At 35.5% G+C, this 23,646-nt stretch overlaps 3 protein-coding genes across 5 annotated transcripts in view; 2 read left to right on the plus strand and 1 right to left on the minus strand.

The window, feature by feature from the left end:
- Positions 1-23,646, minus strand: part of LOC135128588 (disks large 1 tumor suppressor protein) — a 1,417,771-nt gene that overhangs the window by 1,133,629 nt on the left and 260,496 nt on the right. The window lies entirely within an intron of this gene.
- On the plus strand, positions 13,992-15,702 carry LOC135129000 (fibroin heavy chain-like). Its single transcript, XM_064056080.1, has 2 exons — positions 13,992-14,064; positions 14,116-15,702. Exons 1-2 carry the CDS (start codon positions 14,050-14,052, stop codon positions 15,625-15,627), a joined length of 1,527 nt encoding a protein of 508 aa, XP_063912150.1. The 5' UTR covers positions 13,992-14,049; the 3' UTR covers positions 15,628-15,702.
- Positions 21,651-22,777, plus strand: LOC135129001 (chorion protein S38-like). Its single transcript, XM_064056081.1, has 2 exons — positions 21,651-21,685; positions 21,737-22,777. The coding sequence occupies exons 1-2, from the start codon at positions 21,671-21,673 to the stop codon at positions 22,724-22,726; spliced, it is 1,005 nt and encodes a 334-aa protein (XP_063912151.1). The 5' UTR covers positions 21,651-21,670; the 3' UTR covers positions 22,727-22,777.

Consider the following 23,646-nt stretch of genomic DNA (forward strand, 5'->3'; position numbering starts at 1 on the left):
CTCCTTTCTTTTCTTCTCTCACTACACACCCCGGCGTATACTTTTCCAATCCCAAGTCCATTTTAAGTATTTTTCTTGCACTCTCTCTATTTCTTCATATTCCCTCCATCCCCAAATCTCAGCTCCGTAGATAAATACACTTTTAACCAAACTATCAAACATCATCATTCTTCTCTTATAATGATGTCCAAATTTTCTCTCTCCTATTCCCCATGCTATCCCTATCACTTTGTTCGCTTTTGGGACCATTTCTTGAATATGCGCTCTATTTGAGTTATTGCTCTTTAATGTATATATATCCTAAGTAGTGGAATTTTTTCACCTGTTCAATCTTCTTCCCTCTCCATGCCCACTCTTCCTTCTCCTTTCTTACTTTCTTCCCAAACACCACCATTTTTGTTTTTTCCACATTCACTTCCGATTCCCTTTTTTGTACGTACTTTTCGAAACTTTTAATCATTTTTTTCATTTCTTCTCTTTTCTTTGCCACAATCACCAAATCATCTGCGTACGCCAACGACCACACTTTCTCTTTGCCCACTACCACCCCTCCTGTCTGTGATTTTCTGAACATTTGTGAGCATCTCTGTCTCACTCCTCTATTTGTATCTTGTACGCCGTATTGAGCAACATGATCCCTCGGTAGTTCACACATCACTTTTTTGCCCCTTTTTAAATAATGTTATTATTATACCTTCTCTCCACCGCCGAGGAAACCCTTTTCCCTTCCAAACTCCATCTACCACTTCCCAGATCCTTTGTTCCACTCCTTCTGTCCCAAACATCCACAATTCGTTCTAGATTCCATCCCCTCCTGGTGCCTTTCCTCATTTCAGTCTTTCAATCTGTCTTCCTATTTCATCTTCTGTGATTTCCGAACCTCTCCACATTTCTTGTGAATCCTTTATTTATTTCGCAGCATTTTTCCTCACAACCTCCCAATAATTCCATAAAGTGTCTTTTCCATTCATGTATTTTAATTTTCTTACTGACTTCAGTCTTCCTTCTCCGTTCCTTGTTTATATATCTCCATACTTCTTCTCCTGTTCACAGGGACTTTATTGTCTTCTCTTCTTCTTCTCGTTTTTCTCTGTTTCTTTCTTCACATTGTCTCCTATAATTCTCTGTTGCTTTTAAGTACTCTTCTTTCCTCCCCCTGTTATTCTTCCATTTTCTTAATTTTTCCCTTGCTTTTGTCTTCAACCCACTACATTCTCCGTTCCATCCATTATTCCTCCCTTGCGACATGTATATCTTTCTTTTTTCCGTAGCTTCTATATTTAAGTTGATCAGTTCTGCTATCATAGGTTCTATATCTTCTTTTACTTCGAAATTCTTTTTTTCTAGTCTACTTCTGTATTTTTGAATTCCCTCTTCATCCCATATTCTTTTTTCTATTTCTTTTCTTTAATTTCTTCTCTCTTGTTTTTGGTACTCTTACTCTTTTCCTTTGACAGTTATTTCTAGTGGCATGTGGTTTTGTTCTACCCTTTCCCCTACTTTGAAACTCTCTACTTCTTCCCACGCGTCTTCGTTGATAATCCCAGTCTATAATTGATTCTCCCCTAGCCCCTACCTACGTCCATTGTCCTTCTTCATCTCCTTCCTTGTTACCATTCAAAATTTACCATCCCATTTCTTCTATTATCTTCCACAATATTTTCCCTTTTTTGTTACTTACTTTGCCTTTTGATCCTTTTTTTTCACCCTTTTCTTTTTCTATTATTCTTGTCCCCTTATCGCACAATCTTGTGTAAAATCCCCTCCTATAAGTATTTTTCCCTCTCATTTTTCTTTTCCTTTGTCGTCCCTTGACACTCCCACACTATTCTTGTGGTAGTGCTTTTTCAAATTTCTCCCAGTTTTCTCTTTGTACCTATGTCTCTACTAGCCCTACCACATAAAATTATCCCACGTAGTCCCAGAACTCCTTGTCCTTTTTCGCAATCCTTGGACATTCCAAAAGAGTACCTTCACCACTTCTTCTTCTAATTTTGTACCAGCGTCCCTTTTTCCGCTTTCCCTATCTGCATCCTTTATTCCTTTTCCTTTTCCTTTGCCTTGTTTCCTTCCATTTTTTCTCCTTTTCTTCCTTTTCTTTTCGCTATTTACTAAAAATTTACTACCTTCTTGAATCTGCCCTCTTCTCCATTCCATTCAAAATTTCTGCCATCTACAGTTAACTTTTTATATCCCATTCTAACCATGTTGCCTTTATTTTCTCTCTTTTGTTGCCTCTTCTTTTATTTTGATTTTAGTCCTTGTTAAGATAATATTGATTTTGGCAAATGTCATACCTTCCAAGAAAATAGAAGGCGGGTGGGCGGTCTAACACTTGCTAAGATAAGACTGACTTTGGCAAATGACATACCCTCTAAGCAAATAGAGGATGGACCGGCGGGGCTAGTATTTTATAGGATAAGACTGATTTTGGCAGTTTTGACATTTTCGAACATTTTACAACTATATCCGAAAATTAGTTGAAGTTAGAGTAGATGCATGAAATAAGAAATCAATTTTGTAGCAAATAGTTTAACAAAGAAAGTTACGATTAAAACCGTTTTTTACTTTTTCACATCCTAGATTCTATTATTAGTTTCCACTCCCACTCTACAAAAAAACATAATTAGCCCCGCCTACCTTGTCTCCTTTTCAGTGATTGATTTTATTCGATCTGAATGAAATGAATGTTCTTATACTAAACAGATATAAAAATAGTCGTCAAAATGAGAAGAGGGAGGTGGGCGGGGATAGTCCTTGTTAAGATAAGATTGATTTTGGCAGATGTCATTCCTTCCAAGAAAATAAAGGGTGGGTGGGCGGGGCTAATATTTGCTAAGATAAGACTAACTTTGGCAAATGACAGATCCTCTAAACAAATAAAGGATGGACGGGCGAGGCTAGCATTTTATAGGATAAGACTGATTTTGGCACTTTTGACATTTTCGAACATTTTACAACTATATCCGAAAATTAGTTGAAGTTAGAGTAGATGTATGAAATAAGAAATCAATTTTGAAACACATAGTTTAACAAAAAAAGTTACGATTAACACCGTTTTTTACTTTCTCACATCCTAGATTCTATTATTAGTTTCCACTCCCACTCGACAAAAAAACATAATTAGTCCCGCCCACCTTGTCTCCTTTTCAGTAATTGATTTTATTCGATCTAAATGACATGAATGTTCTTATACTAAATAGAAATAAAAATAGTCGTTAAAATGAGAAGAGGGAGGTGGGCGGGGCTAGTCCTTGTTAAGATAAGATTGATTTTGGCAAATGTCATTCCTTCCAAGAAAATAAAGGGTGGGTGGGCGGGACTTATATTTGTTAAGATAAGACTAACTTTAGCAATTGACATATCCTTTAAACAAATAAAGGATGGACGGGCGACGCTAGTATTTTATAGGAAAAGACTGATTTTGGCACTTTTAACATTTTCGAACATTTTACAACTATATCCGAAAATTAGTTGAAGTTAGAGTAGATGCATAAAATAAGAAATCAATTTTGTAACAAATAGTTTAACAAAAAAAGTTACGATTAACACCGTTTTTTAGTTTTTCACATCCTAGATTCTATTATTAGTTTTCACTCCCACTCGACAAAAATCATAATTAGCCCCGCCCACCTTGTCTCCTTTTCAGTAATTGATTTTATTCGATCTAAATGACATGAATGTTCTTATACTAAATAGAAATAAAAATAGTCGTTAAAATGAGAAGAGGGAGGTGGGCGGGGCTAGTCCTTTTTAAGATAAGATTGATTTTGGCAAGTGTCATTCCTTCCAAGAAAATAAAGGGTGGGTGGGCGGGGCTTATATTTGCTAAGATAAGAGTAACTTTAGCAATTGACATATCCTCTAAACAAATAAAGGATGGACGGGCGAGGCTAGTATTTTATAGGATAACACTGATTTTGGCACTTTTGACATTTTCGAACATTTTACGACTATATCCGAAAATTAGTTGAAGTTAGAGTAGATGCATGAAATAAGAAATCAATTTTGTAACTAATAGTTTAACAAAAAAAGTTACGATTAACACCGTTTTTTACTTTTTCACATCCTAGATTCTATTATTAGTTTCCACTCCCACTCTACAAAAAAACATAATTAGCCCCGCCCACCTTGTCACCTTTTCAGTGATTGATTTTATTCGTTCTGAATGAAATGAATGTTCTTATACTAAACAGAAATAAAAATAGTCGTTAAAATGAGAAGAGGGAGGTGGGCGGTGCTAGTTCTTGTTAAGATAAGATTGATTTTGGCAGATGTCATTCCTTCCGAGAAAATAAAGGGCGGGTGGGCGGGGGTAATATTTGCTAAGATAAGACTAACGTTGGCAAATGACAAAAAAATTACTATTAGTGCCGTTTTTTACTTAAGAACATAATTAGCCCCGCCCACCCACCCTGACTCGTTTTCATTGTTCGTCAGATCATCATTTATGTAAACGACCCTTTCAAGTTCTTCTTCATTTTCATTACATTTATTTTTCTTCTCTATTTTCGAATCGACTACGTAGACTTTTGACATTCTTTTACATTTTGGATGATTCGACAATTCTTAGTTCTGTGTTGAATGCAAGGGAGATTCCGTTTACACATAGAAACACCGTAAATGTTTGAAAAGTAAGACTCAAACGTAAACATACCGCCGGAGTTTTCTGACCTACCGTGTTAAAAATAGCTGCTACTCCTACGTAACATTCGCTTGACATGAAAGAAATGTAAACACTCAACTCACCCGTTACTGGATCGAATTAAAAAGTGAGTTTATATGTATCTAAAAGCGCCACTTTTATTCAGTATTGAAGCTTTAACAAAAAGCTTCGGTCAGGTGAAATGCCAATCCTTCATAAGTATTTTGAAAAAAACAAAATTATTTGCTTTTGTACACAGTAGCGGATTACTTTGTGCTGCCGCAGATGAAAGAAACACAACAAGGATAAAGACACAAGTGAGCTTTTTAGTTGATGAATCCGGAAAATTAATCACACACAACACAATTAAAAAATTTCAAGTAGAACGGAGTCAAGTCATTTCGTATTTCATAATATGTAGTTTTAGTTGGAGTCTCCCCGACGCCCCCAGGCACCATCGTAATATTGTCGTTCCACGAATTCGACGTCTGAGCTTTCACGTCTCCTCCGCCGGCACCAGTTGTGGTATTTTCCCGGCATTATAAAAGAAAAGATTAGATTAGTGTTCTTCTCTCCTGGAGTCGTCTCATTGTCCGATACGACTAAGTGAATTCAGTTTTGGTGGAAGAATAGCTTTTAACCTCCTGCGTCAGAGAAAATTGTCTTTTATTCGATGAAACCGACAACTTATTACTTTTTAATACCCACTTTTATCGCCACTCGAAAATTTCGCGCCGAATCAGCCGGATAATCCCTTGTCTTTTGGGAAAGCGGATCACTGACAATGGTTCGTTATGTATGCGGAAAGTTTTTTCGCGGAGGGGAAAGCGGTAATGAATATAAGTGTTCGCGTGGAGTTTTGAAAACTGCCGGGGGCTATATGTGTATAATAACGACTTTATTGGACAGTAAGTTCAGTTTCTTGGTAATTTCTGGAACGGGGCCAAAGGATCACGTTAAAAGGTTAGGAGACTTATGAAAGAATAATGTTAGTAGAGATCAAATTAAAACATCTGGGCGAGGAGCATCTATGTAAAAAACACAGGACTTTTTGCACCTAATCTCAGAACGTGGAAATTAATTTGAGACGATAAGTTTGAGCAATTAATTTTGTTATTCACCATATTTCAACTACTTATATTTGATTTGATAAGCGCACCACCGGAAAATTGGATGACCAAAATTTATGAAAAAAAGCGTTTTTTCAGTAAAAATCGGTCTATCATGGGACAACTGTTTTTCGAAATATCCGGTTTCAAAATCGAATTTTTAAAATACTTCAAAAATTGCCTATTTCATTTTAAAGATTTTGTAAAAATTGAAACAGAAAAAGCTTCGGGATATCGAAATCAACAAAAAAATCTCTTTTATTAAATTTCGAAAATGCTCGAGAAAAAATCAAAACTTTCAAAGTGTTCGAAAAGTTGAGTTTGGCGATTTTGCCTAAAAACCCACAAAAATTATGAGCAATACATTTTATCGAGCTTATGAAAAAATTGTTGACGTAGTAATGATCGGTCTATTAGTGAATGAAATCTCAAATCGAAATATTGTAAATTTTGAAACTGTCTCAAAAATTGCAATATGTATTTTATATTGGCGATTTTGGCAAAGTGATGGGAATTTTGAAAGAATTGAAACCGAAAAAAACTTCAGGGAATTGAAATCAACAAAAAAAGTACTTTACTAAATTTCGAAAGCGATCGAGAAAAAGTCAAAATTTTCAAAGTTGAGATGATTGAAACGTTGAGTTGCCGCGATATTGCTTAAAATGCCACTAAAAATTCTAGGAGATAAATTTCGACGAGGTGAATTGACAAATGTTACATATTGATGGTCCGGGTTCAAGATTGAGAGCTCTCATCGAAAATTCCAAGGCTGTCGTAGCACTTTTGTTAAAGACGAATTTACCGCAATTCTGAAAAAACTAGGACGCCAAAAATTATGAAAAAAGCCATACTTAGGCAGTAATGATCGGTCTATTAGTGAAAGAAATCCCAAATCAAAAGGACAACTGGTTTTCGAATTATTCAAAGTCAAAATTTGAAAATGTCTTAAAAATTGCAATATCTTATATTGGCGATTTTGGAAAAGTAATGGAAATTTTGAAAGAACTGAAATCGCAAAAAACCTCAGGGGATCGAAATCAACAAAAAAATATACTTTGCCAAATTTCGAACACTATCGAAAAAAAGTCAAAATTTTCAAAGTTGAGATGACTGAAAAGTTGAGTTTGTTGCGATGTTGCTTAAAATTCCACTAAAAATTCTAGGAGATAAATTTCGATGAGGTGAATTCACAAATGTGACATATTGATGGCCCGGGTTCAAGATTGAGAGCTATCATCGAAAATTCCGAGGCTGTCGTAGCACTTTTGTTAAAGACGAATTTACCGCAATTCTGAAAAAACTAGGACGCTAAAAATTATGAAAAAATCATACTTAGGCAGTAATGATCGGTCTATTAGTGAAAGAAATCCCAAATAAAAGGACTGTTTTTCGAAATATTCGGCTTCAAACTCAAAATTTGAAAAACTCTCAAAAATTGCAATATCTTATATTGGCGATTTCGGAAAAGTAATGAAAATTTTGAAAGAACTGAAATCGCAAAAAACCTCAGGGGATCGAAATTAACAAAAAAATGTACTTTGCTAAATTTCGAAAACTATCCAAAAAAAGTTAAAATTTTCAAAGTTGAGATGATTGAAAAGTTGAGTTTGTTGCGATGTTGCTTAAAATACCACTGAAAATTCTAGGAGATAAATTTCGACGAGGTGAATTCGCAAATGTGACATATTGATGGTCCGGGTTCAAGATTGAGAGCTATCATCGAAAATTCCGAGGCTGTCGTAGCATTTTTGTTAACGACGAATTTACCGCAATTCTGGAAAAATTAGGACGCCAAAAATTATGAAAAAAATCATGCTTAGGCAGTGATGATCGGTCTATTAGTGAAAGAAATCCCAAATAAAAGGACTGTTTTTCGAAATATTCGGCTTCAAACTCAAAATTTGAAAAACTCTCAAAAATTGCAGTATTTGGCGATTTCGGAAAAGTAATGGAAATTTTGAAAGAACTGAAATCGCAAAAAACCTCAGGGGATCGAAATTAACAAAAAAATGTACTTTGCTAAATTTCGAAAACTATCCAAAAAAAGTTAAAATTTTCAAAGTTGAGATGATTGAAAAGTTGAGTTTGTTGCGATATTGCTTAAAATACCACTAAAAATTCTAGGAGATAAATTTCGACGAGGTGAATTCACAAATGTGACATATTGATGGTCCGGGTTCAAGATTGAGAGCTATCATCAAAAATTCCGAGGCTGTCGTAGCACTTTTGTTAAAGACGAATTTACCGCAATTCTGAAAAATCTAGAGCGCCAAAAATTATGAAAAAAATCATGCTTAGGCAGTGATGATCGGTCTATTAGTGAAAGAAATCCCAAATCGAAAGGACAACTGGTTTTCGAAATATTCAGCTTCAAACTCAAAATTTGAAAATGTCTTAAAAATTGCAATATCTTATATTGGCGATTTTGGAAAAGTAATGGAAATTTTGAAAGAACTGGAATTGCAAAAATCTCAGGGGATCGAGATCAACAGAAAATCTACTGTGCTAAATTTCGAAAACTATCGAAAAAAAGTCAAAATTTTCAAAGTTGAGATGATTGAAAAGTTGAGTTTGTTGCTTAAAATGCCACTAAACATTCTAGGAGATAAATTTCGACGGGGTGAATTCGCAAATGTGACATATTGATGGTCCGGGTTCAAGATTGAGAGCTCTCATCGAAAATTCCAAGGCTGTCGTAGCACTTTTGTTAAAGACGAATTTACCGCAATTCTGAAAAAACTAGGACGCCAAAAATTATGAAAAAAATCATGCTTAGGCAGTGACGATCGGTCTATTAGTGAAAGAAATCTCAAATCGAAAGAACAACTGGTTTTCGAAATATTCGGCTTCAAACTCAAAATTTGAAAATGTCTCAAAAATTGCAATATCTTATATTGGCGATTTCGGAAAAGTAATGGAAATTTTGAAAGAACTGAAATCGCAAAAAACCTCAGGGGATCGATATTAACAAAAAAATGTACTTTGCTAAATTTCGAAAACTATCCAAAAAAAGTCAAAATTTTCAAAGTTGAGATGATTGAAAAGTTGAGTTTGTTGCGATGTTGCTTAAAATACCACTAAAAATTCTAGGAGATAAATTTCGACGAGGTGAATTCACAAATGTGACATATTGATGGTCCGGGTTCAAAAGATTGAGCGCTATCATCAAAAATTCCGAGGCTGTCATAGCACTTTTGTTAAGGACGAATTTACCGCAATTCTGAAAAAACTAGGACGCCAAAAATTATGAAAAAAATCATACTTAGGCAGTAATAATCGGTCTATTACTGAATTATATTGGCGATTTCGGAAAAGTAATGGAAATTTTGAAAGAACTGAAACCGCAAAAAACCTCAAGGGATCGAAATCAACAAAAAAATCTACTTTGCTAAATTTCGAAAACCAGCGAAAAAAAGTCAAAATTTTCAAAGTTGGGAGCATTGAACAGTTTGTCGTGATATTGCCTAAAATTCCAGAAAAAATTCTAGGACAGAGATTTCGACGACGTGAATACACAAATTTGACGTATTGCCAAGATAAAACTGATTTTGGCAGATGACATATCATCTAAGAACAAAGAGGGTGGGTGGGCGGGGCTAGTACCTGCTAAGACAAAAACTGATTTTGGCAAATGACATATCATCTAAGAAAAAAGAGGGTGGGTGGGCGGGGCTAGTACCTGCTAAGACAAAAACTGATTTTGGCAAATGACATATCATCTAAGAAAAAAGAGGGTGGGTGGGCGGGGCTAGTACCTGCTAAGGTAAAACTAAGCTAATATTTCTTTTTAAATACTGAATTCGTTTAACTTTACTTCTAAGTGTACGATCAACTGTATTTAATTCTCTAATCGGTTTCTCTTTCTATGGAAACTCTGTCCAACAGAGGAATGTTAAATGTACACTATAATGCTGCCTAGGGTAGAAAATAAAGGCGGATTTATAAACCATAAGTATAGGACTATACTATTTTATAAAATTTGAACAGCATTTACCATGAAAAATTTTGAGGTGATATCACCAAAATGTTATAAAATTTGATTGTACGAGTTTCGTTTTGTGATAACCACTCTGAAGTAAAAACCAGAGGCATAAATAACACCCCTTGTCCTTCAGCAGTAGAGAATAGCAATGTGGAGCTCAAGTGTTTATTTATGTTTATACATCGAAAGAATGTCACGTCGAAATTAGTTTGATTTGAATGAGTTTGTCTTCTCAAAACAGGACTAAAGTTATTAATTAAACCACAATCGAACAAAATGTTCTGAATATTATAATTCTTGTTTTATCATTATTATATAAAGACGTGCGTATTCTTCGCATTTGAATAATGTTATTACATCGTGCAATTTTAAACGTTTAGCAAAAACTGAAGGCGGACTCATACACTACAAGTATACGAGTATATTTTTGTATAACTATATGGTATTTATAATATACATACAAAATTGGCAACAATCGGTCCAGCAATTTCGGAGATTACGTGTCTGATAAAAATGGATATAGACACTAGACAGACAGATAGACAGACAGATAGACGGAAACGCTTACGCTCGGGGAGTAAAAAAAGTTACTTCTGTACTTTTAGTTTATGAATCCGCGTGGATTATTGATTATTCCCAAAAATATTTGCGTTTCTGGCATTTTATAATATTGAAGTGCCTATTATTTCCAATTCATTGTGCGGTGATTTTAGTGTTCAAAACGTCTGTAATTTTTTGGTGCGTTTAAAGAATACATTGTCTTTGATATTTTCGACTTTCTTTAACTGTGTTTCTAACACGTAATTTTGCGAAATAACGATTTTCAGTTAAATGGAATAGAAAATTAAAACTAAATTATCTTATGTTTTAATAGTGACTTTCTTGGAGATATTTGTGGGTTTTTAGCACGACGACTTCTAATTTACAAAAACATCAACTGACTCTCAAAACTTTTTTATCTAGCGACACACAGTTTTTTACCTCCCGAGCGTAAGCTAAGGAAGTATTGCAGTAGAACCATTCGGTGGACGGCTACTTTCATGTTTTCTCGACGTTTCACAGCCCCCAGAGTGTGAAACAAAAAGTTTGTCATTTGTGTCGATATTTATTAGATTGTGGGGCCCATTGTTGTCAAATTTTATATGCAAATAAATTAGGAATATCATGTAAGTGCTATCTAAACTTTATAAAATAGCATACGTACTCCTATACTTATAGTTTATGAATCTACCATCAGTTTTTACCCTCGACATTCAGATTTTCGCAAAAAAATCAAAATTGTGTAACAACGTTTTATTCGAATATAAATCAATATAAGAGGAACGTTCAAAAGTGCATGGGTTAGATGACTAGACGTGTTAATATCGCGAGGCTACGAGTTCGATCCCCTCATTGGCCATTTTTATTACATTGTGACTAGTATAACACAGGGTGATGAAAAAATGACGTATATTCTTGATTAGACGTGGTTAAGGAGGCTCCAAAGAACGCGAAAAAATCTCTGAACCAAATTTTTTTAAATATTAAACTTCAAAACTAAAGAATTAATTTCGTAATTCTGATAAATAATACTCCTAATACTTGAACAAACAGAATTGATATCCGTTAAAGTTTACTTGTAAATGTAAGTAAGTAAATAGCATTTTTAACAAAATTTGTTGTTTTTTGCTAAAATCTGAATACCCATGGGTAAAAAATCGAGGCGGATTTATAAACCACAAATACAGGACTATCTAATAATATCAGTTCAGTAGTTTCATAGATTTTCTGTCTAATAAAAATCGACATGGAGACGCCAGACGACCGAAATGTAAAGCGTGAGACCTATTGTTTCATTCTCTAGGGGTAATGAAACGTCGAGGAAACATGAAAGTAATCATTTACCGGTTGGATCTTATTAGAATAGTTCCTTACCTTAATGGCTCGGGGAGTAAATATGAAAAAATAAACACACTTAATGAACACAGGATTTCTAGTTTAGAGAAAAAATGTCAAGACAAAAAATTTACTTAAAAAAAATAAAAAAGCCGGAAAAAATTAACGTCGTCTAAAGAACGCTCTATTTTTTACTTTAAATAGTATCCGTTGAAGAACTTAAGCGAAGATAAAATGACAAGGTTGTTATAAATAAGGGAACTCCGAATTGAAAGAGAATTTGTTTCGTAAAGCAAGTGGTTTTTAAAAACGGAAGCAAACCCAAGATTTACAAATAAATTCGAAGCGAAGTCAAGTTCGTGGAAACGTTCTTTGATATTTTACTCTTATTTTTTACATTTTCAGGTTACGTTGTTTCTTTGTGGATGTGCTTTATTTTGGTTTGGGTCGAATCAAAGGCGTTTTTTCTCTCCACCCTGTGTTTAAAATAGACCAATTTAAACACAATTCTATTGAATTTTGGATGTTTATGAACTGTGCTTTTGCATCTGGTGCGAGACCTAAAAATATTCTTTTTTTTATCCAAAAAAATGAGTTGAATATGCTCAATTTGTTAGATAAATCATCAGAAAAGTCAAAAAATTTTCCCACTAAACTATGGAAAACGTTTAATATCGCATATTATTTATGTAGACGGGCACAAAACGTTGGTTAGAAAGCGATTCTTCTAATCAGATTTGATCATTAATTATAATTATCCCCAAAATGCCACAAATTTTTCTTAAGTAAATATACTTCAACAATGTATTGCAAAAATATTATCCTAAGAAATTTAATCAAAGCAGCTCCGGTATATTTATATTTTTTCCGACAAATTTGAATAACCTCTGCCCTTGATACAAAATTCCACCACGCTATTAATATTTATAACCAGACAAAGCAACAATATAAATTAACATAATTTATAAAATTCATATACAGAATATGGTAATTCCTTTTGCTGCATTTTTTTTTACTATGATCAAAAACGAAGCGGCAATATATTTCATTTATTAAAACATATCATTGTATACATAAAACAACATTGAATTTTTTTATGTTGTGTTTTTTGCTTAATCAACGAATCACTTTAATAAATTATGAGATACTCAACAGCTGAAATCGATATTTCCCAGATTGGTTCACCGATATTTTTATGAAATAAATGTCTCTACAACTACATAGTTATCTACAGTAGGTCGAAATCCATATTTAATCATCATAACATTGTTCTGTCAAGTAACGACCCAAAAGTAATTTAATTAAATTACAAATTAATTCATAGTGAACAATAATAACCAATTCGCAGACGGGCAACTGTCTGTAATCACACATTAATCCACTTTCCGTCTGTTTAATTAACCAAAATCAAATGTTCCCTAAATCACCTATCCACCTAATTTGATTTATATCGGGCCAGGTTTTCCCCTATTTGACCAAAAACAATACACAGCAGCAAGTTGAAGGCCGCCATAACTTTAAACAGCAACACAAACAGAAGAAAACTCCTTTATGACCCGGAACAGGAAATGCAGTAAAACGTTAAACTAAACAAATAAAGAATTTTACTCAAACGCTGCAGGTTACCGAACAGCCTGAAATCAGGTCAGTGTTCAGCCAGATTGAAATAACAAAAGATCGTTACGACACTTCATTAATAAGCTTACCTGAACTCACATCCACCAGACTGTTAAATAAATAAACGCGGCGAACTTACAAAGACAAAGCTAAAAGCAACAATTTTCAGTGTTTGTTTACTGCTGTCTGCATTTCTATAACTCACCCCGCCAACGTAAATAACTCCGGTCTATGAGAGTTTAATTAAACTAATTCACAGACAAGCCAAATTAAAATTTGTGTGTTTGCAACTTTGACCTATCTGCCGACATCGGATTTTATTAGCACACACAAATAAGAATACGCGTTCTAAATGTCATCCTGTTTGTTCGTCGTATTAAAATTTGTGGTTTATGTTCTTTTAATTTATGTCCGTGATCACTTAGATGAGTATTGTAGAAATTGTTGGTATCGAATATCTATCTCGTTTTTCAAAATTTGAATTTCATTAGTGTAATACCGACGGATTTTCTAAGTGTTGCGTTGTTCTATATTAACATAGAAATTTCCTCTGCACTCTATGAGTGCATCGTATTTATTACCCAGTTCTTATCGCATATCGATGGTGTAATTTTTTAAATATCAAAAGCTGCAGCCACTCAATCTTCATAAAACAGCTTCGTATAACAAATTTACGACAAGAAAAAACAATTTAGGAAAACTGGAATGGTGACATCAACATCCTTGTCCTTCAAATCGAAGCAAATAGTCCCTGTTATAAAAGGTCAGAAGCTTCATAGCAACCGTCACTTGGGTTTTGTTCTTCAGAAGAGAACATCAAAATGAAGACTCTACTGGTAAGAAAGCCATCTACCAAAAAATAACAAATACACAATTACTAATTTCAGTGCTTGGTGTTGATCGTCTCAAGCGCACTTTGTTTGCCCGACAAAAACGAAAAGAAAGAAAAAGACACCAAGTCCACGAAAGAAGAAAAGCCTAAACGAAGCCTCTTGAACTCTTCTGGGTACAACAACTACGATTTTTCCACTTTTGGTAATGTAGGTACTTTGGGTACGTACAACACGGCACTCAATGGGTACAAATCCGGCTACAGTAGCTTGGGATCTGGATCTGGACACAGCGTCATAGGATTCGGGTCTGGATCGGGATCTGGTTATAGCACTTTGGGGTCTGGGGTTAGTTCCTTCGGATCCGGATCTGGCTCTGGTTCCGTCTACAATACCTTCGGATCCGGGTCTGGCTCTGGCTCCCTCTACAACACCTTCGGATCCGGGTCTGGCTCTGGCTCCCTCTACAACACCTTCGGATCTGGCTCTGGCTCCGGCTATAGCGGCTTGGGCTCTGGAGGCGGCTACGGCTACGGAAACGGAGCCTACACCACCGGAGTAACCCGTTACTCCACCGGAATCCGCCACGGAAGCGGCTACGACACCGTCGGAAACCTGGGTGCCAAAGTCTCCAACGTCCGAACCCACGAAATCCACACAGTCACCCAACAAGTCGCCGTCCCCGTACCCCAACCCTACCCCGTCCAAGTGACCAAAACCGTCTCAGTACCACAACCGTACCCAGTGGAAGTACCAAAACCAGTTGCCGTACCCGTCAAAGTTAGCGTTCCCGTCGAAGTCCCTAAACCCTACCCCGTGAAAGTCGCTCACCCCGTTCCAGTACCCGTCGAGGTAAAAGTACCAGTTGAAGTACCCAGACCCTACCCCGTCCATATCACCAAAACCGTCAAAGTACCTGTGGAGAAGCCCGTTTATGTTAAAGTACCACACCCAGTTCCCTATGCTGTCAAACAACCGTACCCGGTTGCCGTTCCACAACCCGTTCCCGTCCAAGTACCCACTCCTGTGGTGGTTAAAGTACCTGAAGTCGTTGGAGTGAATACCGTGTCGCACGTGGACACTGGGTACAACATAGGTCATGGGCAAATCCTCGCCGACGACAGTTTGGGTGCCGGTTTCGGCCAGGTAGTTTCTGGATTTGGTTCGGGTTCTGGAATCGGTTCCGGCTCGAGCATAATTAGCGGTTCCGGGCTGGGCTCAGGTTCGGGCATCATCGAATCTGGATCTACCATTATTAGCGGTTCTGGAATAGGGTCGGGACTGGGCGGTGGTTCTGGATTGGGATCGGGACTGGGCGGTGGTTCTGGATTGGGATCGGGACTGGGCAGTGGTTCCGGATTAGGCAGCGGCTCCGGTTTCGGTTCCCAGTTCGGGTCCGTCACTTCTGGACTGGAGTCCGGGTCCCAAATCATTTCTGGAATATCATCCGGAGGTGGTTCCGGGAAAATTATTAGTACCGGCTACGGTCTGACTGGATCCTACGTGCCAAGTATCAAAGGTGGACTTTCGGGTCACAATGTTCACAACACAGAATGGAAACACTTGTAAATTATTATAGTTTAGTTATAAATAAAATAAAATAAAATGTTAATATTGAAAGACGAATAAAATGCCTTAAGAATGTTACGTGTGATCAGTTACCTCGACGATGCTGTAATTTTAGGATAAATAGGACAGATACACCTGTTGACTGGTTCAAATAATCGGAAAAATATTTAAATCGTTGTTGTTATTTAATGCAAATTTTTAACGTGTTGCATAATTTTAGCATCAAAGTAAAAGTTAGTCACCTAGGGTGTTCTAAGATCACTAAATGGCATGTTTAAACATTCCGATATTTCACAAAATTGTTTTTACTTTCTCGAAAAAGGAAGTATTAATAATGTAACGTATTGGTAAATTTAGATAGCCGACTTTAGCTGATTTCGAACGATTTTAATAAAAACGTGTGGTGATAAATATTTATAAAAATATAAAACTACTGAAAAGTTATACAAAAGTTCACTGGGTCAAATTTTTTTTTTTAATAAAACTAGTTTCTAAAAAAATGATAACCTTTATTTTTCACTGATTAATTGTTTATATAGTCATGGTTACTGCAGTGAAGATACGACATTATGATTTTTTAATATACATATCACATGATGTATCTAAAATTTTTATTTGGTATTAATTTTTTTACCGTTTTTCGAGAATTCGCGAATTTTAAAACAGTTTTATCTTTAAATTAAATTTCTCAAAAATTTTTATCCGCAACTGTCAACACGTTAATTTTTTAATCAAATTGTAGAGATCTATATTTCAGAATTTTCTGAGAATTTTTAGGACACTTCCAAAAATATGTAAAATTTTTAATGAATTTTTTTACCCTAATTTCGAGCGAATTAAAAAATTTCCGGTTCAAATCTAATTTTTCGAAAATCTTGGGCCTACTATATTTTTATGTTTTTTGAATCAGTTCGTCGAGATCTACATCTCAAATTTTTTTTTTAATTTTTGACAACTTTCCAAACCTAATTTTTCGAAATTCTTAGTCCGAAACCATTAGCACTTTATGCTTTTGAATCAACTCGTCGAAATATATTTTTTTGACCGTCTTCCGAAAGTTCAGGAAATTTAAGATAATTTTATTTTCAAATCGAATTTCTCGAAAATCTTGATCCGAGCCTGTCAACACTGTCTTTTTCGAATCAAGTCGTCGAGATCTATACCTCAGAATTTTCTGAGGATTTTTTGGAATTCTTGTTCGGGAACTATTAACACTTCATGTTTTTCAAATCAGGTCACTGAAATGTATTTTTCCGATATTTTTTGAAGATTTCTAGGCAACTTATAAAAATCTCAATTTTTCAATGAACTTTTAAACGGTTTTTCGAGATTTCGCGTTAAAAAAAATCAGTTTCATTCCTAGAATTTTTTGAGAATTTTAAATCAACTGCATTTAAAAATAACAATTTTTTATGAATTTTTGGTAATGTTCTGAAATTTCGAAATATTTTAGGAATTCCATTTTCAAATCGAATTTTTCGACAATGTTATCGTATCAGAATTTTTTGGGGACTTTTAAGCAATTTTTCAAAGATTTCCACAGAATTTTTTGAGGATTTTTAGCCGACTTTTTAAATCAAATTTCTCGAAAATCTGCCACAAATTTTTCAAATACATATATCAAATTTTCAATGAATTTTTGACCGTTTTCCGAGACTTCCATATATTTAAAGCAATTCCATTTTCAAATCGAATTTTTGGGAATTCCTGTTACGGAACTATTAAGACTTTTAATTTTTCAAATTAGGTCACTGAAACGTATTTACCAGAATTTTTTGAAAATTTTTAGGCAACTTTAATAAATGTCAATTTTCCAATAAGTTTTTCAAGATTTCTAGATAGTTAACAAAATTTCAGTTTCATACCTAGAATTTTTTAAGGGTTTTTCAAAAATACCACTTTTTTAATGAATTTTTGGCAGTGTTTTGAAATTTCGAGATATTTTGGGAATTTCACTTTAAAATCGAATTTATCTAAAATATTTTTAGATAAAATTTTTAGAAATGTCTTGCCCGCAACAACTGGTATTTTATACTTTTCGAATCAGCTCGTCCTCAATGTATTAGCCAGAAGTTTTCGAAGATTTTTGGACAACTTTTAAAATATGTCAATTTTTCAGTGTTTTTTTTTTGGCCATTTTTGGAGGTTTCAAAAAATTCAACTTCAATCCTATGTAAGTTTTCAAAAATCGTGAACCTATTAAAATTTTATGTTTTTCGAATCAGGTCGTTGATATCTATCTCATTTTTTTTTAATTTTTAAACATCTTTTCAAAAAATGTTTTAACCTAATTTTGAAACCATAGACATTTTATACCTATATACTTTTGAATCAACTCGTCAAAATGTAGGTATGACTCAAACTTTTTTGAAGATTTTCGGGCAACTTTTTAAAAATCTTGCTTTTTTTGATCGTTTCGGAAATTTCACAAAATTTAAGACAATTTTATTTTTAAATGGAATTTGTTCAAAATCTTGATCAGCTACTGTCAATACGTTATCCTTTTCAAATTAAGTTGTCGAGATCTAAATTTTAGAATATTGTGAGAATTTTTAGACAATTTTTCAAAAATATAAAATTTTCAATGAATCTTTGACCGTTTTCCGAGATTTCGAGATTGTTAAAAAATTTCGATTCCAAACCTATAATTTTTTCAGGATTTTTATGAAACTTTTCGAAAACATCAATTTTTCCGTGAATTTTTGGTAGTATTTTGAAATTTCGAGATATGTATTCTTGGAATTTCATTTTCAAATCGAATTTTTCGATAATCTTAAATATTAGAATTTTTTGGGTAGTTTCGAGGAACTTTTCAAGAAACGTCCTTTTTCGATGAATGTTTTGATCGTTTTGCGAGATTTCAAGATATTTTTAAGACAATTTTATTTTTAAATCGGATTTTTTGAGAATTCTTGCCCGCGCCCTTGACGTTTAATATTTTTCGAATCAGCTCGTCTCAATGTATTTCCCAGAAGATTGTTGGGCAACTTTTAAAAAATGTCGATTTTTCAATAATTTTTTTGACCATTTTCCGAAATTACAAAACATTCTTATTTTCAAACCTAAGTAAGTTTTCGAAATTCTTCAGCCTATTAAAATTTTATGTTTTTCGAATGAACTCGTCGGGATCAATACCCCAATTTTTTTTTAAATTCTTAGACAACTTTTCAAAAATTTCACTTTCAAACCTAATTTTCCAAAATTCTTGGTCCGATACTGTTTTACACTTTATGTTTTTTTAATCAACTCGTTGAAATGTATTTCCCATAATTTTTTGGGGGTTTTTAGGTGACTTTTCAAAAAATCGATTTTGTAAATTTCGAGAAATTTAAGAAATTTCATTTTCAAATCGAATTTTTCGAAAGTCTTGATCTGCCACCGTTAACACGTTATGTCTTTCCGATCAACTCATCGAGGTCTACGATTATATCTCAAAATTTTTTGAAGAATTTTAGGCAACTTTTCAAAAATATTCAGTTTTGAGTGGATTTTTGGCAGTGTTTTGATATTTCCAGATCTTTTAGGAATTTCGTTTTCAAATCGACTTTTTTGAAAATCTCATCATAAGTATCTCAGAATTTTTTGGGGAGTTTTGAGCAACTTTTTAAGAATCTCAATTTTCGATTAATGTTTTGGTCGTTTTCTTTTTAAATCGAATTTTTCGCAATTTCTTGCGGGCACTGACATTTTTTATTTTTCGAATCAGCTCTTTTCAATACATATATTTCCCAGAAGTTTTTGACCATTTTTAGAGATTTCAAGAATTTCAACTCAAACCTATTAAGTTTCGAAAATCTTGAACCTATTGAAATTTTTCGAATCAGCTCGTCGAGATCTCTATATCTCATTTTTTTTTTATTTTTAGACAACTTTTCAAAACATTTTTTAACCTAATTTTGAAATATTTAGTCCTGGACTATTCGCACTTTATACAAGGTGACTGCGAAATACATGCAAAAAAAAAATGGGGAATAGCTCACAATATGATTATGTCACTGGGTAAAATTCACGGTCCTAAGTAGTAGCAGTGTCTAGAAAAAATTATTTGAAATTCAATGTAAATTGTTGTACGCGCCGCTGGACTGTTTTGTGACCTACATAATTACTACAATGAATGGAACAGAGCGAGTCGGTTAAAGAACCAAAAAAGTTACTTTATCAGGCACTTTTTTAATCGCAACGTGAAAAACACGAAAAGGGCCAGTTAGCATCGAGCGGTCGATGAAATCGGTTTATGGTGCAGTTTTCCCATGCAGATTGTGTCGATATGGTAATGGGTGCATCAGTGGTACAGCATCTCCGAGATCATGGTACCTTCAACCTCAAACTCACGATCGTGGCCGTGATAGGACAGAAAGAAGAAGTTGGATTTTCACAGCTTGTAGTGCATCCTACATTAAAAGAATACGGCCACATCCATACCATGTTGACAAAGTGCACGGTTTGGAGTCCACTGATTGTTCACGTTGTGTAACTCACTTTTTGTCCGATGGAACTCCACGTAGTCGTCAACAAGTACGATTTCAAGAGACGGTTTTCGATAAATGTGTATCAGTTGGATGAAACAGTTCGTTTGTGGAAATCAACAGTGTCCAGAAATTATCGAAGAGCTTCAACAAGTGAAAGTGACACCCGCTACTCCGGTGTTTTTTTACCTATCAACAAACCTCTTGCGACGCTCTGACGCCTGTATTGCTAGTCAAGGACAACATTTTCAACATTTCTTGTAAAAAGGTAGTAGCATTCTAAGTTGCTCTTATTTCTGTTCCAATAAACAACGTAAAATCGTTGTGACAAGGACCAAACATCCGTCAGAATCAAAATTACCAAAAAACTTTCACACTGACCTTTAACGATGAATGAGTAAATGAATGAACGAATGATAAGCAGCAAAAAGTCGGTTTTACTTTTAATTGAAACTGAAAGTGTTTAGGTCGTTTTTATTCGAACGTTTTTCCAACTCTGTTTACAAGGTGGCTCAGTGCCTTCGTATCGAGGGTGGTTCATGGGGGTTTTGCCCCATTCGATTTTTAATTTCTTTTTTCTATATTTCGGCTCTACTAGGGTGGGGGATGCCGTGGTTAAAATATTTGCACTTATTTCGCAGTCACCCTGTATTTTGAATCAAGTCGTCGAACTGTATTATCCAGAATTTTTTCAGGATTTTTGGGTAACTTTTTAAAAATCTTGCTTGTTGGATCGTTTTCCGAAATTTCATAGAATTTAAGATTTTTTTTTAAATCGAGTTTCTCGAAAATCTTGATCCGTGACTGTCAACACGTTATCTTTATCGAGTCAAGTCTTCAAGATCTATATCTCAAAATTTTCTGAAAATTTTTAAACAACTTTTCAAAAATATTAATTTTTCAAATAATTTTTTACCATTTTCCGAGACTTCGAAATATTTAAGGCAATTTCATTTTGAAACCGAATTTTTGGGAATTCCTGGTCCAAAACTATTTACCAGATTTTTTTGAGGGTGCACTGTTCACTGTCTAACCTAAATAGAAATTTTGTGGATCTATGGTACATATTTTCTAATTTTTAATGTTTTGAGCTAGATTTTTTAAGGGCTGATAAGACAGATTGGTAACAATAACTACTGTTACAGTTTTTTTTTGTAGCTAAGTCTTCCCAGAAATAAAATATTTAAGAAATGTGGCGTGTCATTTGATAACATTTTATTTTTTATTTATTTAATAATAATTAAATTTTTATTTTCTAAAATCACACAAGTTAAAATATTTGTACATGCTGAATTTTTAGATGAGGCGATAACAGAGAAAGTGCGATAAATATCGCTAATCAATCATAAAAAGCCACGTCCGTGAACCATATTCAGCACTAGCCGAGATCTACATCCTCTCAAGAATTTAAAAACTCCCAACTAAACGGAAATATGTGCATACGACACTAGTCTGAATCACAATGTGGCCGAGAAAGTTCAATTTGTCGTCCACCCGAGGTGTGGTCAATATATAAGAAGTCACTCATCCACTTCCTCGTATCATTCCATCTTCACTTTTCTTTTCACGCAGACAAAATGAAAACAGTCGCGGTACGTCCCCGAAAAATCAAAACCACCCAAATAATTAGTTTCAAATTTCAGGTCCTACCACTGGTACTAGCCTTTGCTAACTTAGCAAACTGTGGAGTAGTACACGGTGGAGTCAGTACCGACTTAGCACCACCCATTGGCTCGGCGTACTCCACTGGCTATGGAGTCGCCCAAGAGGCGCAAGTTCACGTGGTACAAAACGCAGAAATAGGTCACGGAGTTGTCAGCGCAGGTCAAGGAGTCGGATACATAACCGGCGCAGAAATAGCTCAAGGGGTCCATGGTACCACTCTGGGAACAGGAATAGGCGTTGTGGGTGTCAACTCTGGATTAGGCATCGGGGTCGCTCCAGGACTCGCGTCGGGAGTGGTACTCGGTCAAGGCAACATAGTGGACGCCGGTACCACCTACAGCCAAAACATCCGACACATAGCCATCCCGGTCCCGCACCCCGTCCCGGTGGTGGTCCACCGCCCCGTTCCCGTTCCAGTGGCAGTCCCGCAACCCGTGGAAGTACCCCGGCCCGTGCGCGTCGAAGTACCGCATCCCGTCAAGGTCGTGGTGGAAAAACCGTACCCCGTCGTGGTTCCGCGGCCTGTTCCTGTTCCGGTACACCAGCCCGTGTATGTGAAAGTGCCGAAACCTGTTCCAGTCAGTGTTCCGCAACCATATCCCGTCATCGTCCCGAAACCGGTTCCGGTGAGGGTACCAACGAAGATCGAAGTGGCGGTTCCTGTGAAGGTTCACCACTACGACGATCATCACCACCACCACTACGACGACCACCACCACCACCACCACGGTGCGCTTGTTATTCCCGGAGGGTTGAAAGGGGGGCTGAGTAGCTACTTGAAGGGTGGTTTGTCCAGTGGGTACGCAAGTGGACATGGGCATTTCAGCAACGGCCACAATTTTAGTGGAAGCGGGAGCTACTCGAACCATTACGACCATCATGGGCATTACGACCACCATGGTCATTACGGCTACCACGATACCACAATAAGCCAGCAGTACGACAGTAATGGAGGGTACAAGTACTAAGGAAACCTCGTTTTTTAATCTTACTCTAGTCGCTATCATGTTTCAAGTGTTCAATAAAGTTTTATTTTCGTAAAATTGTCGTCTTTCATACGAAGCGGAAGAAATCGCCATTATTTATGAATCAAATTAAGATAAAACTTTCTCGTCCTATACTGCAACGTGCCGAAACATAAACCAGATCGACGATCTTGTTATTCAATTTACATATTACACCACACCTGCGCACGTGTGTCTGAAATTTCACGAGAGAAATTTATTTTGTGGTTTATCTGAAATCGGATGATTTTGTGCTTGGCAGGAATCTCATGTGTTACACGCGAAATTCTGTTACAGGGTGTTAGATGCTGGATGGATTTCAGCACAATTACTTGTGGGTTTTTTTTTTTAGAACTGCTGAATTATTTATCGTGCGTTATTGTCGAGGAAAGAATTTTAAAACACAAGAGTTCGGTCGGCGTCTTTGTAAAATTTGAGGACGTTCATTAGAAATGAATTACGAATACACGCGTTTGTACTTAACACTGGAAACTATTTTCACTTCTGTAGTGGGAAAATGGGGCAGACAGTAAAAGTAGATTTAGAGTTACGTCTGCAGACGTCGATAAGTGCTTTGTTTTAGTAATCTCGTTCAATCAGCGCTAATTGCAACAAATTTCTAACCGCTGAGAAAGTATTTAACAACTTAGAAAAATCAAACTAAATGCGTCAGCATAAATAACTCTAATATTTCCACAGAAAGGCGCGGCCAATTTGTAATTTTCACATACAATATGTCTGCATTGTACGCCACCAACCACAATTTCAAGGGTTGTGAGTATTCCAGAAACACCCCACCTCGAAAATTCTATTACGAAACACTACAGTAGCGTTCAATTTTGCTATTAAAAAAACGATCTACGTCGTATGCGGACGAAATTTCC

This window comes from Zophobas morio, unplaced genomic scaffold, assembly GCF_036711695.1.
Source record: "Zophobas morio isolate AGI-343-1 ecotype UQ-CSIRO unplaced genomic scaffold, CSIRO_AGI_Zmor_V1 ptg000014l, whole genome shotgun sequence".
Lineage (NCBI taxonomy): Eukaryota > Metazoa > Arthropoda > Insecta > Coleoptera > Tenebrionidae > Zophobas > Zophobas morio.